General features: G+C 43.4%; 2 protein-coding genes across 15 annotated transcripts in view; one reads left to right on the top strand and one right to left on the bottom strand.

The window, feature by feature from the left end:
• GRIP1 (glutamate receptor interacting protein 1) overlaps positions 1–12,942 on the top strand; it is a 799,607-nt gene extending 786,665 nt beyond the window's left edge. For all 12 annotated transcript variants that reach the window (XM_068276727.1, XM_068276725.1, XM_068276726.1 and 9 more), the window contains one exon: positions 11,606–12,942. In XM_068276727.1, the coding sequence (XP_068132828.1) occupies positions 11,606–11,842 (237 nt within the window). In that variant the 3' untranslated portion in view covers positions 11,843–12,942. The remainder of the gene's footprint in view (positions 1–11,605) is intronic.
• Positions 12,643–17,474, bottom strand: part of HELB (DNA helicase B) — a 68,030-nt gene continuing 63,198 nt past the window's right edge. For 2 of the 3 annotated variants that reach the window (XM_068276739.1, XM_068276738.1), the window contains one exon: positions 12,643–13,101. The gene's annotated coding sequence lies outside the window, so the exon portion shown is untranslated. Of the gene's footprint in view, positions 13,102–15,503; positions 15,554–17,474 lie in introns of all 3 variants that reach the window. The other variant, XR_011030441.1, reaches the window with a different exon arrangement.

The following is a 17,474-nucleotide window of genomic DNA, read 5'->3' on the forward strand; positions in this document are numbered from 1 at the left end:
AAAAATGACACTTTGTGAAAAAAACAATAAAAATCTAATTTCCGCTAACTTTTGACAAAAAATAAAATCTTCTATGAACTCATCATACACCTAACAGAATACCTTGGGGTGTCTTTTTTCTAAAATAGGGTCACTTGTGGGGTTCCTATACTGCCCTGGCATTTTACGGGCCCAAAACTGTGAGTAGTCTGGAAACCAAATTTCTCAAAATGACTGTTCAGGGGTATAGGCATCTGCAAATTTTGATGACAGGTGGTCTATGAGGGGGCAAATTTTGTGGAACCGGTCATAAGCAGGGTGGCCTCTTAGATGACAGGATGTTTTGGGCCTGATCTGATGGATAGGAGTGCTAGGGGGGTGACAGGAGGTGATTGATGGGTGTCTCAGGGGGCGGTTAGAGGGGAAAATAGATGCAATCAATGCACTGGGGAGGTGATCGGAAGGGGGTCTGAGGGGGACCTGAGGGTTTGGCCGAGTGATCAGGAGCCCACACGGGGCAAATTAGGGCCTGATCTGATGGGTAGGTGTGCTAGGGGGTGACAGGAGGTGATTGATGGGTGTCTCAAGGTGTGATTAGAGGGGGGAAATAGATGCAAGCAATGCACTAGCGAGGTGATCAGGGCTGGGGTCTGAGGACGTTCTGAGGTGTGGGCGGGTGATTGGGTGCCCGCAAGGGGCAGATTAGGGTCTAATCTGATGGGTAACCGTGACAGGTGGTGATAGGGGGTGATTGATGGGTAATTAGTGGGTGTTTAGAGGAGAGAAGAGATGTAAACACTGCACTTGGGAGGTGATCTGATGTCGGATCTGCGGGCGATCTATTGGTGTGGGTGGGTGATCAGATTGCCCGCAAGGGGCAAGTTAGGGGCTGATTGATGGGTGGCAGTGACAGGGGGTGATTGATGGGTGGCAGTGACAGGGGGTGATTGATAGGTGATTGACAGGTGATCAGTGGGTTATTACAGGGAATAACAGATGTAAATATTGCACTGGCGAATTGATAAAGGGGGTCTGAGGGCAATCTGAGCGTGTGGGCGGGTGATTGGGTGCCCGCAAGGGGTAGATTAGGGTCTAATCTGATGGGTGATAGGGGGTGTTTGATGGGTGATTGATGGGTAATTAGTGGGTGTTTAGAGGAGAGAATAGATGTAAACAATGGATTTGGGAGGTGATCTGATGTCGGATCTGCGGGCGATCTATTGGTGTGGGTGGGTGATCAGATTGCCCGCAAGGGGCAGGTTAGGGGCTGATTGATGGGTAGCAGTGACAGGGGGTGATTGACTGGTGATTGACAGGTGATCAGGGGGGATAGATGCATACAGTACACGAGGGGGGGGGGGGTCTGGGGAGAATCTGAGGGGTGGGGGGGATAAAAAAAAAATAGCGTTGACAGATAGTGACAGGGAGTGATTGATGGGTGATTAGGGGGGTGACTGGGTGCAAACAGTGGTCTGGGGGGTGGGCAGGGGGGGGTCTGAGGGGTGCTGTGGGCGATCAGGGGGCAGGGGGGAGGGAAATCAGTGTGCTTGGGTGCAGACTAGGGTGGCTGCAGCCTGCCCTGGTGGTCCCTCGGACACTGGGACCACCAAGGCAGGAGGCAGCCAGTATAATAGGCTTTGTATACATTACAAAGCCTATTATACAATGTAAATGCGGCGATCAGGGTGCTAGTAACCCGCCGGCGCTTCTGAACGGCCGGCGGGTTACTACGAGCGGTGGGCGGAGCCAGTCCCCGGCGGCTGATCGCGTCACGAATGACGCGATCGCCGCATAACCACTCCCGCAGCCGCCCCCGCCGATGGGCGTATTGCGGTCGTTTGGGCCCAGTCTTTGCCGCCGCCGCCCATCGGCTGGGGGCGGTCGGCAAGTGGTTAACCTCCCTAGCGGTAACCGCGAGAAACGCTCAGGCTAGCCGCTGGGAGCTGCATGCAGAGCAATGTCACGCAGCGGGTGTTTTTACTCACCTCCCGGGGATCCAGACGCCGGCGGCCATTCTCCTTCCTGTCCTCGGAGATTCCAGGGAGGGCTGCTGCCGGCATTCTGCGGCATTTTTTCCCCCCCTTGATTTTAAGGTATGGGACGTGCTAGAAAAAGACAAAATCATACTGCCAGGGAGGTTAAAGGACAACTGAAGCAAGTAGGATATGGAGGCTGATAGATATATATATATATATATATATATATATATATATATATATATATATATATATATATATATATATATATATATATTGTTTACATTGAACGGCGCTGCTGTAGTAAGGTAGATCGGCGATCCCCGGCCAATCAGCGGCCGGGGATCGCCACCATGTGACAGAGGACAACCTGTCACAGGCTGCACAGGATGGATAGTGTCCTGTGCAGCCCCGATCACCAAGGGGGGGGGGGGGAATTTCGCCGCGGAGGGGGGCTTTGAGGTGCCCCCTCTGCAACACCCAGGCAGGCAGGAGTGATCAGACCCCCCCTGCACATCATCCCCATAGAGGGGGGGGGGGAAATGGGGGTGATCTGATCGCTCTGCCTGCAACCTGATCTGTGCTGGGGGCTGCATAGCCCACCCAGCACAGATCATAAAAAAACCACGCTGCTCCTTATGGGGTGGTAAAGGCTGAGTCCTCAAGTGGTTAAGTAATACCAGTTGCCTGGCTATCCTGCTGATTCTCTGCCTCAAATACTTTTAGCAAACCACCCTGAAGAAGCATGCAGCAGATCAGGTGTTTCTGACATTATTGTCAGAGATTAGCAGCATGCTTGTTTCTGGTGCGATTCAGACACTACTACAGCCAAATAGATCAGCAGGGCTGCCAGGCAACTGGTATTGTTTAAAAAGGAAATAAATAGTCCATATTCTTCTCACTTCAGTTTTCCTTTAAGACTTTTGATTCATCCAGGGCCATCACTTGTCACCCTATGAAGGTTTCACACATATAAAATCAGTGTGAGGAAATTTGGCTGCAGGGTGAAGTAGAAATACATTGCATCCTACTGTAGCTAGTCTCCTGTTTATTTTAAGGTGTACCCGAGACGTTAAATATTAGTATATTTATACGTACCCGGGACTTCCTCGAGCCCCATGAGGTGTGTGGGCTCCCTTGCTGTGCTCTCCGCTCTCTTGTTATCCCTGCTGGTAATCTTGCCAGTTGCGCACCTCCATGTAGCATGCGCAGAGGAGCCCGGCCAGCCAGATCATCATTGAGAATAATAAGAGAATAGAGAGGACGGTAAGGGAGCCCACGCACCACCTGTGGGTGGAGGAAGTCCTAGGTACAGTGGAGGAAATAATTATTTGACCCCTCACTGATTTTGTAAGTTTGTCCAATGACAAAGAAATGAAAAGTCTCAGAACAGTATCATTTCAATGGTAGGTTTATTTTAACAGTGGCAGATAGCACATCAAAAGGAAAATCGAAAAAATAACCTTAAATAAAAGATAGCAACTGATTTGCATTTCATTGAGTGAAATAAGTTTTTGAACCCTCTAACAATAAAAGACTTAATACTTAGTGGAAAAACCCTTGTTTGCAAGCACAGAGGTCAAACGTTTCTTGTAATTGATGACCAAGTTTGCACACATTAGGAGGAATGTTGGTCCACTCCTCTTTGCAGATCATCTCTAAATCCCTAAGGTTTCGAGGCTGTCTCTGTGCAACTCTGAGCTTGAGCTCCCTCCATAGGTTTTCTATTGGATTAAGGTCCGGAGACTGACTAGGCCACTCCATGACCTTAATGTGCTTCTTCTTGAGCCACTCCTTTGTTGCCTTTGCTGTATGTTTTGGGTCATTGTCGTGCTGGAACACCCATCCACGACCCATTTTCAGTTTCCTGGCAGAGGGAAGGAAGTTGTCGTTCAGGATTTCACGATACATGGCTCCGTCCATTTTCCCGTTAATGCAATTAAGTTGTCCTGTGCCCTTAGCAGAAAAACACCCCCAAAGCAAAATGTTTCCACCCCCATGCTTGACGGTGGGGACGGTGTTTTGGGGGTCATAGGCAGCATTTTTCTTCCTCCAAACACAGCGAGTTGAGTTAATGCCAAAGAGCTCTATTTTGGTCTCATCAGACCACAGCACCTTCTCCCAGTCACTCACAGAATCATTCAGGTGTTCATTGGCAAACTTCAGACGGGCCTGCACATGTGCCTTCTTGAGCAGGGGGACCTTGCGAGCCCTGCAGGATTTTAATCCATTGCGGTGTAATGTGTTTCCAATGGTTTTCTTGGTGACTGTGGTCCCTGCTAATTTGAGGTCATTCACTAACTCCTCCCGTGTAGTTCTAGGATGCTTTTTCACCTTTCTCAAAACCATTGACACCCCACGAGGTGAGATCTTGCGTGGAGCCCCAGAGCGAGGTCGATTGATGGTCATTTTGTGCTCCTTCCATTTTCGAACAATCGCACCAACAGTTGTCACCTTCTCTCCCAGCTTCTTGCTAATGGTTTTGTAGCCCATTCCAGCCTTGTGCAGGTCTACAATTTTGTCTCTGACATCCTTGGACAGCTCTTTGGTCTTTCCCATGTTGGAGAGTTTGGAGTCTGCTTGATTGATTGATTCTGTGGACAGGTGTCTTTTATACAGGTGACTAGTTAAGACAGGTGTCCTTAAAGAGTAACTGTCAGGCTACAAAAGCTAATTTAAACCTCTATTCTCCTGTGTTAAACGGTTTAGAAGGAAGCCAAAAAGGCATTACAGAAGATAAAAATCTCTCTTACATTTGATGTGTGCTTATCAGCAAAGCTGTTATTCCCAAGCTCTTAAAGAGAATCTGTATTGTTAAAATCGCACAAAAGTAAACATACCAGTGCGTTAGGGGACATCTCCTATTACCCTCTGTCACAATTTCGCCGCTCCCCGCCGCATTAAAAGTGGTTAAAAACAGTTTTAAAGGCCACCAAAACAGGAAGTAGGTTGATGTACAGTATGTCCACACATACAAAATACATCCATACACAAGCAGGCTGTATACACCCTTCCTTTTGAATCTCAAGAGATCATTTGTGTGTTTCTTTCCCCCTTCTGCTCTCATGCACTGAAGTTTCAGGCTGCTCTTTTCTTCCTGCAAACAGCTTTGCCCTTGTCTGAATTTCCTCAGTATGTGAAAGCCCAGCCAGCTCAGAGGACACTTTATCCAGCTTGTAAAAGATACGAGAGCAGAGAGAAGCTGCACTAATCTAAATATCACACAGGCAGTGTGCAGAGAGGGGCCTGAAAGGGGGAGTTCATAGCAGAACCACAACACTGAAGAACTTGGCAGCCTTCCAGACACTGGCCGACAAGTCTGACAGGGGAAAGATACATTGATTTATTACAGAGACTGTGATAGCAGAAAGTGTTGCAGTAAGCCAGAACACATTAGAATAGCTTTTGGAACTTATAGGATGATAAAAAAAACAGGATGCAATTTTTGTTACGGAGTCTCTTTAAGAAGACGCAAGCCGCATACCATACTGCAAAGCATTCTGGGGCTCTCCCCTCGGCTGCTAATGAGAAGTTACAGGGGCAAGTAACAATAGCATGTAACTCAGTCCAACGCACAGCACTGATAAATCTCCCGGCAGAGTACACTGCAGGAGTCCGCTATTGTTCCTAGCCACATGGCTAATTAATATTCACTGCACAATAGTGTTATTCAGTACCAGCTTTTCTGTGATCAGGAAGCAGAGAGGACATGAAGACACATTTGGCTTCATAGGAGACCGACAAACATGGAGCCTGCCATGAGCTGTCAGGAGCATCATTCTCTGCATATACTATATAAAAATTCTGTGAAATCCAAACGTGGACAGTGAAATGCATATGTAATGTAAGTACAGCCTATATTTAGCTACTGATAGGTATAAGGTCTCAGAGAAAATAAACACATAACAGCTCCTCTTTAACCACTTGAGGACCCACCCTTTACCCCCCCTTAAGGACCAGCGCTGTTGTAGCTGATCTGTGCTGGGTGGGCTCTGCAGCCCCCAGCACAGATCAGCGTGCAGGCAGAGCGACCAGATCGCCCCCCTTTTTTCCCCACTAAGGGGATGATGTGCTGGGGGGGCCTGATGGGTGTTGCGGGGGGGCACCTCAAAGCCCCCCTCCGTGGCGAGATTCCCCTCCTCCCTCTCCTCCCTGTCCCCCCTGGTGATCTGGGCTGCACAGGACGCTATAGGTCCTGTGCAGCCAGTGACAGGCTGTCCCCAGTCACATGGCGGCGATCCCCGGCCGCTGATTGGCCGGGGATCGCCGATCTGCCTTACGGCGCTGCTGCGCAGCAGCGCCGTACAAATGTAAACAAAGCGGATTATTTCCGCTTGTGTTTACATTTAGCCTGCGAGCCGCCACCGGCGGCCCGCAGGCTATTCACGGAGCCCCCCGCCGTGAATTGACAGGAAGCAGCCGCTCGCACGAGCGGCTGCTTCCTGATTAATCAGCCTGCAGCTGGCGACGCAATACTGCGTCGCTGGTCCTGCAGCTGCCACTTTGCCGACGCGCGGTATGAGTGCGCGGTCGGCAAGTGGTTAATGAGGGTGACTAATTGAGTAGAAGTGTCTAACCACTCTGTGGGAGCCAGAACTCTTAATGGTTGGTAGGGGTTCAAAAACTTATTTCACTCAAAGTCTTTTATTTAAGGTTATTTTTTCGATTTTCCTTTTGATGTGCTATCTGCCACTGTTAAAATAAACCTACCATTGAAATGATACTGTTCTGAGACTTTTCATTTCTTTGTCATTGGACAAACTTACAAAATCAGTGAGGGGTCAAATAATTATTTCCTCCACTGTATGTATAAATACACCTATAATCAACGTATTCGGTTTCCTTTAAAATATATTGCCATAGTGTTGCTCGATCTTCTTTCCTACCTAATGTGGGCTCCAGCTATTGCTGGCACCTGAATTACATTGTTTGTATTGTAATCTGGGCTCCAGCTATTGCAAGCGCTCAAATTACTCAGTGAGTATTGCGATAATCATAATTCACATTATGAGCTAAGGTGGCACCCAAATTACTGGTACTTGTCTCACTTAGGTGGGTTTGTGAAATCATATTAGGACACAGAAGCATGTTCTGTATACAATGACTTGCCTCTGTGTCCTAATATGATTTGATAAACCCACCTCGGGTTCTCTTTAAAGCACCCCTGAAGCAGTGGAAAGACTACTGAATTATACCCTTGTTAGGCTAGTTTACCTTATGCTGAGGAGATTGATACTGCTTGTTGTTTTTATGGTTCCTCACATAGCCCATTCCAGTGCTGTTCTGTCCCCCTGCCTCCTAGAAGTTTCCCCAGCAGCAAGGAGTAACTCTGAACTGTGCATCAGCAAGTTCCTAACCGCATATGCACAGTGAAAGAAAGCGTTTGTGAGCAAGAGCAGATCTGAACCTTAAAGGGGTTCTTTCGTGAAAAAAGTAGGCAGTTAAAAAATGTGACAGATGACCGGTTTTGGGCCAGTCCATCTTTTTAAGGGGGATTCTCAGGGTTTTCATCGTTTTCAACAGCATTTCCTGAACAACAGTTGCAAAATCTAACTGACATAATAGTGTGCAAGTGATTAGGGAGGCCGGCTGGTATCTTGCTATTTTGGCAGTTAAACTGCGGTTCAGGAAATGCTGTTGAAAACAAAGAAAGCCCTGAGAATCCCCCTTAAAAAATGTGACAGATGACAGGTTTTGGGCCAGTCCATCTTTTTAACTGCCTACTTTTTTCGCGAAAGAACCCCTTTAATCACTGAAAGGCTCTTCAACTGAAAGAGCCAGTCAAAAAAAGGTAAAAGATCTAGTCCTCCAATGTGCTTTATTCAAGATTTTCCCCATTCAGGGGCATATTAACTGTTCACAGCACTTTTGTGCATGATGGGTTTGTTTAGATTTTACCCCTGTTGACCGCTTTTGGACAGCGGTGATTGAAATCTACGCCATGTTAGGAGGCTGTTCTTCCTGCCAGGGCGTAGATTTCACTCACCACCGCTACGTGCTCTCATCGCTCCTGCTGATCGCATCGCTCTCTCCCCGCCACAGCTCACTCTTTCTGCTGTCTGTATGACAGCAGAGCTCCGTGAGCCGGTAAGGAGCTGATTTCATTAATCAAAGGTCAGGAGCCAATGAAAGCAGCACCTGACAGGCTCACAAAGCTCTGCCATCATAGAGATGGCTGAGTGGGTGGACTGAGGTGACTGGTGTGCGGCGTGAACGGCGATTTGTCAGTATGCACCTGTTTCTGGTCTTAAAGGGGCCAGAGACTGCTGGTACTGAAGGAGTTTAATAAGATTCCTAGTACAAACATTAGTAATAACTTCCCCATTATTCACAAAAACTGGGGCAAGTGCTTTGACCTGCAACTACAATTGGTAGCCACCACTGATGGACTTATCAAATTGCCAGATTTGCAGATTTCTGTTCGACAGGAAACAGAAATTAGCATTGGCAGATGTGGCAATTACCCGTCAGTTAGGGCTCAAACCCACGCGTATGGGGCTGGAGGAAGCCCCAGGTATGTATACATTTTTCACATCACCATCTCTGGTTACCTTTAATGGGTTCCAGGTCTTAAAGTGAACCTGGACCTAAGAACGTATAAAATATACCTCCCCATAAGGGAGGTTTGTAATACAGTGTGCTGTTGGGGGGCCAGGATTAGAGTGGGAATCATTACTTATGAGAAGCTGCTTCTCTAGCCCACTTTCCATATGGTGTTCGCCATGTTCCCTAGAGAGCGACTGCAATTTTAAACTTCTGTCAGTGTTGTGTGCTCCCAGCTGCCATGATGCATGCTGGGAGATGTAGCCCATAGAGGGGAGTAACATCTCATGGCCAGTCAGCTACACTTCACTATAAGGTTTAAAGAGGACCTCATTTCAGAGAATATCAATATAACAAATATTCACCATGTGCCTTAACCTTCCTGGCGGTAACGTTCGGGGTAAGCCACGCAGGAGGTTTTCTCAGGCCCTGCTGGGCCGATTTACTTAATTTTTTTTTTTTGCTGGACGCAGCTAGCACTTTGCTAGCTGCGTCAGCACACCAATCGCCGCCGCCCCGCACTCGATCGCCGCCATCCGTCGCACCGCGCATCCCCCCCCCCTAGACCCCGTGCGCTGCCTGGCCAATCAGTGCCAGGCAGCGCCGAGGGGTGGATCGGGTCTCCCAATGACGTCACTGATGTCATCTTGCCCCGTCGCCATGGCGACGGGGGAAGCCCTGCAGGAAATCCTGTTCTTTGAACGGGATTTCCTGATCGGAGATTGCTGAAGGCGATCAAAGCGGGCAGGGGGATGCCGCTGAGCAGCGGCTATCATGTAGCGAGCCCTGGGCTCGCTAAAAAAAAAAAAAGTGCTGCGCTGCCTCGTGGCGGAAATAATTAAACCGGCAGGAGGGTTAAAAATGTATGCTTTATTGTTTATAAAAATTTGATAACTCTTATATCAACCAAGGTAATCACTGTTTATAGACTCTTGCTCCATTCCCATCCATGTATCTATCCATTCCTGCTTTCTACACCACACACAGAGCCTTCTGAAAAAGCAACCAGAGGCACATACTTATCAAAATGTATTCTATTTACCAAAAAGTGGAAAAATGCAAACTAACCGCTAAAAATGTTCCAACTTCTAACTCCAAAAAATTCTCAGTCTCTTATAAATCTAACACTTTTCCATCCCGTTCATTCCTGTATGAATCTCTCCTCAATACTCTCAATATACAGTTCCAACACAGGAAAGCTTCCAAATGGCTATATTCACCGATGAGGTTTGTGCTGAATTCACACAAACTGGTTAATATTGTTCAAGGACTCTGTTCATAGAAACCAGTTAATATTCACAAATCTTCACTCCCTTCCCAATACACTTGGAGCCTTTCTCGGTCTGCCCACCACACTCAAACAATCCGGTCAGTCTCACATTGCTTCTGGCCTGTGTGCTTTAGTGACGGCTCCACCTCAAAGCCTCCTGCGTAGCTTAAAGGGCAACTGAAGTGACAGGGATATGGAGGCTGCCATATGTATTTCCTTTTAAGCAATACCAGTTGCCTGGCTACCCTTTTGATCCTCTGCCTCTAATACTTGTATTTATAGACCCTGAACAAGCATACAGCAGATCTGGTGTTTGACATTGTCAGATATGACAAGATTAGCTGCATGCTTGTTCCTGGTGTTAGTCACACACTACTGCAGCCAAATACATCAGCAGTGCTACCAGGCAGCAAGCATTGTTTAAAAAGACACTGTAGCGAAAAAAATTATGATTTGTATGTGTAGTACAGCTAAGAAATAAAACATTAATATCAGATACATCAGTCTAATTGTTTCTAGTACAGGAAACGTTAATAAACTCCAGTTATCTCTATGCAAAAAAGCCATTAAGCTCTACGACTTTCAAAGTCGTGGAGAGGGCTGTTTTCTGACTTTTATCTGAACTGTTATTGAACTATTTACTTTTTCTCTGCCAGAGAAGAGGTCATTAGTTCACAGACTGCTCTGAAAGAATCATTTTGAATGCTGAGTGTTGTGTAATCTGTACATATTATAGAAGATGCAATGTTAGAAAAAACACTATATACCTGAAAATAAAAATAATATTTTCTTTGCTGCTAATCTTCTAGTAATTATTCATAGTACACAACCAATTCATTATATCATTTTTTTTTCCGCTTCAGTGTCTCTTTAACAGGAAATAAATATGGCAGCCTCAATATTCTTCTCACTTCAGTTGTCCTTTAAAGACTGATGGGTCCAGTCTGCAGTGAATTGTATTAGTGGCATTACTCTGTAGAAGCTTCTTAAAGAGAACCTGAACTGAAAATAAAAAGTCAAACTAACCATACACAGGTCGTATTTACCTCCCATGTAGTCTGCTCATCAATCTCTTTCTCTTCTCTTGCGTCCTACTTGTCCACTATGATCAAAGGATTTCTCCGTCCTCCATTTTAAAATGACCATTATCCTATAACAGCTTCCTGGTCAGCACACTGTTAAACTGTAATATTGCCCATTTGAGCCATAGGGAAATATGGACATTACCTTGCATATTCAGTTGTAACTGACAGCAACTGGTATTTTTCAGTTCTTACAAAAATTGTCAGAACTGGAAGGTATCACTGTAAGAAGAATATGGTGAGCCTCTGAGAGGAACTGAGGGTAAGGTTAGTATGTAATATTCATTTGAAGCTAGGTCATGTGTTTATTTTAAATAATTTTCCTCACTTCAGGTTCCCAGTCTGCACTTTTTTTTTAACACATACATTTTAATAGCACACAGCAAATATTTGTTATTCATTTATAACTCAACTATGTATACTAGTGTCTGTCCCATCATGTATACCTCATAATTAGATTCATATCAAAGCACTGCATGATATGTGTCTCCTGCTCTTTGTGGTGGCCTCTTGACCTCCTCTGGGACCACAAACTCTTTCAGTATTTTTATAGAATGTGGGTTTTTTTATATTCTAATGTGTATTTTTTGTTATATTCTAATGTGTTTTCTAAAGTGTAAATCATTGGCGCGATTAGCCTTTCCTACTCAGTTTCATAATTGTATATGTGTTATACAATTGTGTAATTATACAATTTTGTATAACGCAAAGTACTATTAGCATCATAACATGCATCATCTGTTTTGACATTACAGGTAAACCATATTCGAACCAGAGACTTCGACTGCTGCTTAGTGGTCCCATTAATAGCAGAATCTGGAAACAAACTAGACTTGGTAATTAGCCGAAATCCAATTGCCTCTCAGAAGGAGGGAGCAGAAGCACCTGGTCTGCCGGTGGAAGAATGGACTGACCATACTATTCCCTTTTCACAACACACTAGTGGACGTCTAGCCTCTATGGATATGCGAGACTCAACAAATACTTTATAGCAGATTTCTTACAATTCAGTGACTTCGTAGCAAAAAAAAATAAACTGGTGCTAAAATCCTTGTCATACATGCGATCTGTGACGTTTAAGACACAGATATCACTATGTGACTTCACTGTTAAGCACAGGGGATGTGAAACACTAGGTATGTGACTGGTACTCTTTTTGCCTGAGCCTGGAGAAATGTGTTTTTACAGACACGTCTGCTATTTTATGACCACTTTAAATATTAGTGCCATTCCGAGCATAACCTTGAACAAACAAACATGGGGCTTTTGTGATGTGCAATGAACCTACTGAAATAACAAGTGGCTTATTTTACTATCAATGGCCTAGAGTGGAGCTTCTTGAATATTAAGAAGTTTCCATTTGTACACTTAGGCCTGTGCATATAATTTATAACTGCTAAGACTAAGCAGGATTTTAATCTTGTTTTAGCTTTTTATTTTTTACCCTATTGGACATGATTTTGGTATGTTGGATCCACACCATCCCAGCCTTTAAGCCAACTCCTGGTACACTGTACTGTGTGGTTTACTCCCAAATGACCTTCTACCCAATACCTGCAAATCTTTTTTTCTGTGAATGGTCTTCATAACTTTGTATACATGTTTTGCGCAGCTAGTTAAATCACACTAAGGTTGAATCAGTACTGTTTTCCGATCTACCAAACATAAGCCTGACATCAGTCAACAAAATACTTTCAGATTTCTCAGGCTTAATTTGAGTATATCAAGATTGTCTTTAATGCAAACATATGGGCATTAGTCTAGTTTAAGGGACCCAGCTGGAAACCTCATAGGGAACATTTCTCCAATCACAGCATCCTCTACAGCACAAAGCATTGCAATTGGCTAAATAGTGTGGGAGTAGTTTACTATAACCTATCTGAAACCTAGCAGTTCGAGAAGGTTAGTAGAATTTCCCTATAAAGTTTCCTGGTGGGTCCCCTAAACTAGACCAGTGCCAACATTTGTATAGTATAAATAAGATCATTATCATGAAATGGTTTCCTCTGCCATGCCTTGTTCACCGGTGTACGTTTAAATAACTTTTGCCAACTGTCTATCTCTGGAAGCAATAAAGTGATTCTTATTTTGATTGGAGACTCACCAGCAGCTTTGTTTGCGATACTGAGCACTGGCAACTGGTGGGAAGAGCACCCAGGAAGTAGCGGCCATCTTGTATGTTTATCGAGCTGTACTTTGGTATTGTTGGATATGTTCATCTTTACCCGTGCAACATACTGTTTTTAAAACACTGCCAGTCAAAATATGAAGTATATTAATACACAAAATGGGAGAAAGGAAATCATTTATCATAAGTCAATAAATATGTATTTTTGTTTGTAACAAACAAGTATTAAACTGTAAAGTATTTTTGTACAAATTTAATACTTTATTAGCATGAAATCTATTGTCTTATGTATGGTTTTGGGAACTTGACCTGTTTAAACTTTGTATGGAACACCCATGCTGTACAAAAATTAAATAAACAGTGCTATAAAAAAAAAACAAAAGATTTTCAAGTAAATACAGTTTACAGTGATTACAATGAGCATCAAGAAAAAAGGTGCATTTAGAATCTGAAAACATTACATGGTAGATTGCACATTTTGATGAATAACGTAACAGTAAGGTAATAACTGATTTTACAGTATATAACAGCACTTTCTTATCCATAGCCTGCTCTTAACTTAAAGTAGAGGTCAATCCAATTTGTTAATGTTCCGGTATTACAGCTTTTCCATATCGGCTGCAGTATTAATGACTAATCATTCAGGCACTCAGTAATTGCTGTACAGTGAGGTGGGGCTTGTGATCATATTACCATAAGTAGGAATGTCTTACCACAAGCTCCACCTCTCAGAACATTACTAGTTTTCACTAAGCTCAGCAAAAAGCACTGTTCATACTGCAAGGAAGCTGCAGTAACTTAACAGAAAAATTAAAAGCTCAAAGATGGACTGCCATAGGCATTTTGAATGACAGACTGGGCCATATGCAAATCACTTTTTCACTTGAGTTTTCTCCCAGGAGAAACATTTTCATCTTGGATTCAAATACTTTTCCATTGCAAAGTGCTAAAAAAGTTATCAAAAAGTAGGTAAAAAGTACTATCAAATTTATTTTGAGTATTTTTTTTTTTTTTGCTTGCTGGTGGTTTAAAATGCATTTTGACAAGTTTTAAAATATCACCAAGGAGAAAACTCGGGTGAAAAAGTGAATTACATATGGGCCACTGTGTGATAAAAAGGAAACGTGAATTTTGTAGTAGTAGCAGTCAATCACTGCTTGAAATTTTCCTTTGCTAAAGGGAATCTGATCTGAGAAGAATGTAGAGGCTGACATATTTATTTCCTTTTAAGCAATACAAATTTCCTGGTTGTCCTGTTGATCCTCTGCTTTTAATACCATACTTTTAGCCACAGATCCTGAACAAGCATGCAGAGGTTTCTGACTGAAGTCGGATTTGATTAGCCCCATTCTTAAATCACATGCCTGAAACGGGCAATACTGATGCCAGAAAGATCAGCTGGACTGCCAGGCAACAGGATAATTTAAAAGGAAATAAATATATGGTGGCCTCCACATGCCTCTCACCTCAAGTTCCCTTTCAATCAAATACCTAATGCTGGCTACACACATTTCAACTGTAAAAGTGTGATGGTATTTTTATTCAATAAAATGATCAAATATATGCTAAACTGTAAAGAACTATCAACTGATCGTGATCATTTGATATAATAAGTTGACATGAAGATTTAGATTTAATTGGATCTATAGACAAAGTATTCTTATGATTAATAAAAGGTGGCCACTAATCATACAAAGAATTGTTTGTAAACGACTGTTCAGCAAATTGTATTAACGATGGGAAATGATCATTTGGAGCCACCCTTACATTTTTTTTTTCAATCATTTTAAAACCAATGTTTTGGAAAGATTACATTAAAATCTGTGTGTGGCCAGCATGATCCATTTGAAGCCAAGTTACAAAAGTTCTTTAACATACATCTGAACTGAGAAGGATATACAATAACTGCCATATTTATTATTTCCTTTTATATAATACTAGTTTCTTGGAAGTTTAACTGAACTCTGTTGCAGTAGTGTCTGAATTACACACCTGAAACAAGCATGCAGCTAAACTAGTCAGACTTCAGTCAGAAAATGTCAGCATCAATATCCTCATTTCAGGTGTGCTTTAAAGGGACTCTGAGCAGCGCAGAAACTATGGAAAGATGCATATCATTTTAAAGCTCTCTTTCCAATGATATATAAACCACCGCCCTACGCCTTTTAGTTTTCGCTATTTTCGTGATCGAAATTGCCGCGGCTGCGACTTCGATCGCGAAAATAGAGAAAACTAAAAGGCTCAGGGCGACGTTTTAGGGGTCGTCAGAAAGAGGAGAGAGCGTTAAAATGATATCCATCTTCCCATAGTTACCTTGTATTACACAGGGCGACTTTTTCCTAAAATCAACAGCTCCATTCTGCCGCGGCAATTTCGATCACAAAAATAGCGAAAAGGCGTAGGGCGGTGGTTTATATATCATTGGAAAGAGGAGAAAGAGCTTTAAAATGATATGCATCTTTCCATAGTTTCTGCACTGCTCGGAGTCCCTTTAAGCTTTTCATATTTAAAAACAAAATTCTTACATTGCCTTGGGACTGCAGCATGTGTCCAAACACTGTATCTGTGCAGCTACCTGAGATTATACGTGAATGTTAATACAAAAAACAGATTTACAGAAACAAAAGGGCCATTCAACTCAGTAAACCATCTAACGTGTCAGGTAAAGGCAGTCCAAAAGTCAACCTGTATGCAAGGTGAAGATGCCCATACAAGCTTCCATTATATGAGCAGAGCACTGGCAATGAGATATGGCAGTTGCTGCTGCCTAGAGATGGTCTAGGGATGACATGCAAATATTTCCAAGTTCATGCAGATATTAGGTAGAATTTTATGCAGCTTGAAATGGTTAAGTCCCACCTGAGTTTAAATTGATTGGTCCATTTTCAAGCTGCTTATATTTGCATAAAAATACCTGCATGAACTCAGAAATATTTGCATCTCATTGACTGTCTAAGATGCTAATTACTCCAATTTGTATGCAGTGTGAAGTAAAAGTCTTGTTAATTTGGACTGACCCATTTCCAGCCTGCATTGAATTTGCATCTACCATCTGTATTCCCTAAAAAATACTAGTTGTGAGGCTAGAGAACTTTTACAAAGATGTGGATTTAGGGCTGGTGCACACCGAGCGGCTTTTTCAGCGTTTCTGCAGCCGCTTGCGGCTGCGGATCCGCTTGGTCAATGTATCTCAATGGGGTGGTGCACACCAGAGCGGGAGGCGTTTTGCAGAAACGAAAAATGCCTGGGTGAGGCATTTTTTGGATTCTGGTGCGTTTCTGCCTCAATGTTAAGTATAGGAAAACCGCAAACCGCTCTGAAAAACGCCTGTTCAGAGCGGTTTTGCCAGCGTTTTTGTTACAGAAGCTGTTCAGTAACAGCTTTACTGTAACAATATCTGAAATCTACTATACTGAAAACCGCAGCAGCAATCCGCAAAACGCCATAGAAAAATAAAAAAAAGCGTTTCAAAATCTAGCATTTTGCAGATCTGCTAGCGGTTTTTGGTGTGCACCGGGCCTTAGAGAAGACTAGGCAGGAGGTCAGCACTGCAGCCAGAGAACTGGTTTTTCCCTATGTGGGCTGGTGCACACTGGTTCTGGAGTGTTTTTTAAAACGCTTGCAGGGGGAAAACTGCTTGGCTAATGAAAGTGAATGGGATGGTAAACACCAGAGCGGCTCATTTTTTCCTTAAACGCAAACTCGGGGGCTGCAGCATTTTTTAGATTTCGAAGGCGTTTCTGCCTCAATGTTAAAGTATAGGGAAGTGGCAAACCGCTCTGAAAAACGCTAGATCAGAGCGGTTTTTCAGGTGTTCATTACAGTAGCGGTTCAGTAACAGCTGTACTGTAAAAATATATTACATCTGCTCCCAAAACCACTAGGAATGTTTACAAAACGTCTCTAAATATGCCTAGAATCGCTCTGAAATCTGCTTCAAAAACCTCTAGCATTGTGCGGATCTGCTAGAGGTTTTTGGAGTGCACTGGGCCTTAGACAGCTAAAAAGGACAGCTTTCATGTTTCTTGCAGCGGATAAGCCACCTCTTGTACTGATCTACCTGCCAAGCCAATATTGGTGAAAAGAAAACATTGTTCAAAAAACAGTTGATGAATGAGATCCAGATTTTTCTGAACTAATGCAGATTGCAATTTGCAGTTAGGTTGAAAGTGGACCAATCAAAATCTGTTGTAACTGCATTTGATCAGTTCAATTTCAAACTACATACAAATGGCAACCTACTTAACTACTAATCAGCTCTATGAACAGGTCACCTGTCTCCTTTGCTGCAGCTGCCTGCATGGTTTTTATTTTTGTTAAATCACTGCCTGTAAGATGGTAAGGTTGGAATATTCTGCTGCACCTTGCATAAAAGTGCAAACACTTGGAAAAACTCATAAAAGTGAAGTATAGACTCGTAGCAGGTATTTTTTTGTTTTCATTACAATGAAAAGGCACAATACCTCTTTTAGGATTTTCTTACTTCATAAAACATT

Source organism: Hyperolius riggenbachi, chromosome 3 (genome assembly GCF_040937935.1).
Source record: "Hyperolius riggenbachi isolate aHypRig1 chromosome 3, aHypRig1.pri, whole genome shotgun sequence".
NCBI lineage: Eukaryota > Metazoa > Chordata > Amphibia > Anura > Hyperoliidae > Hyperolius > Hyperolius riggenbachi.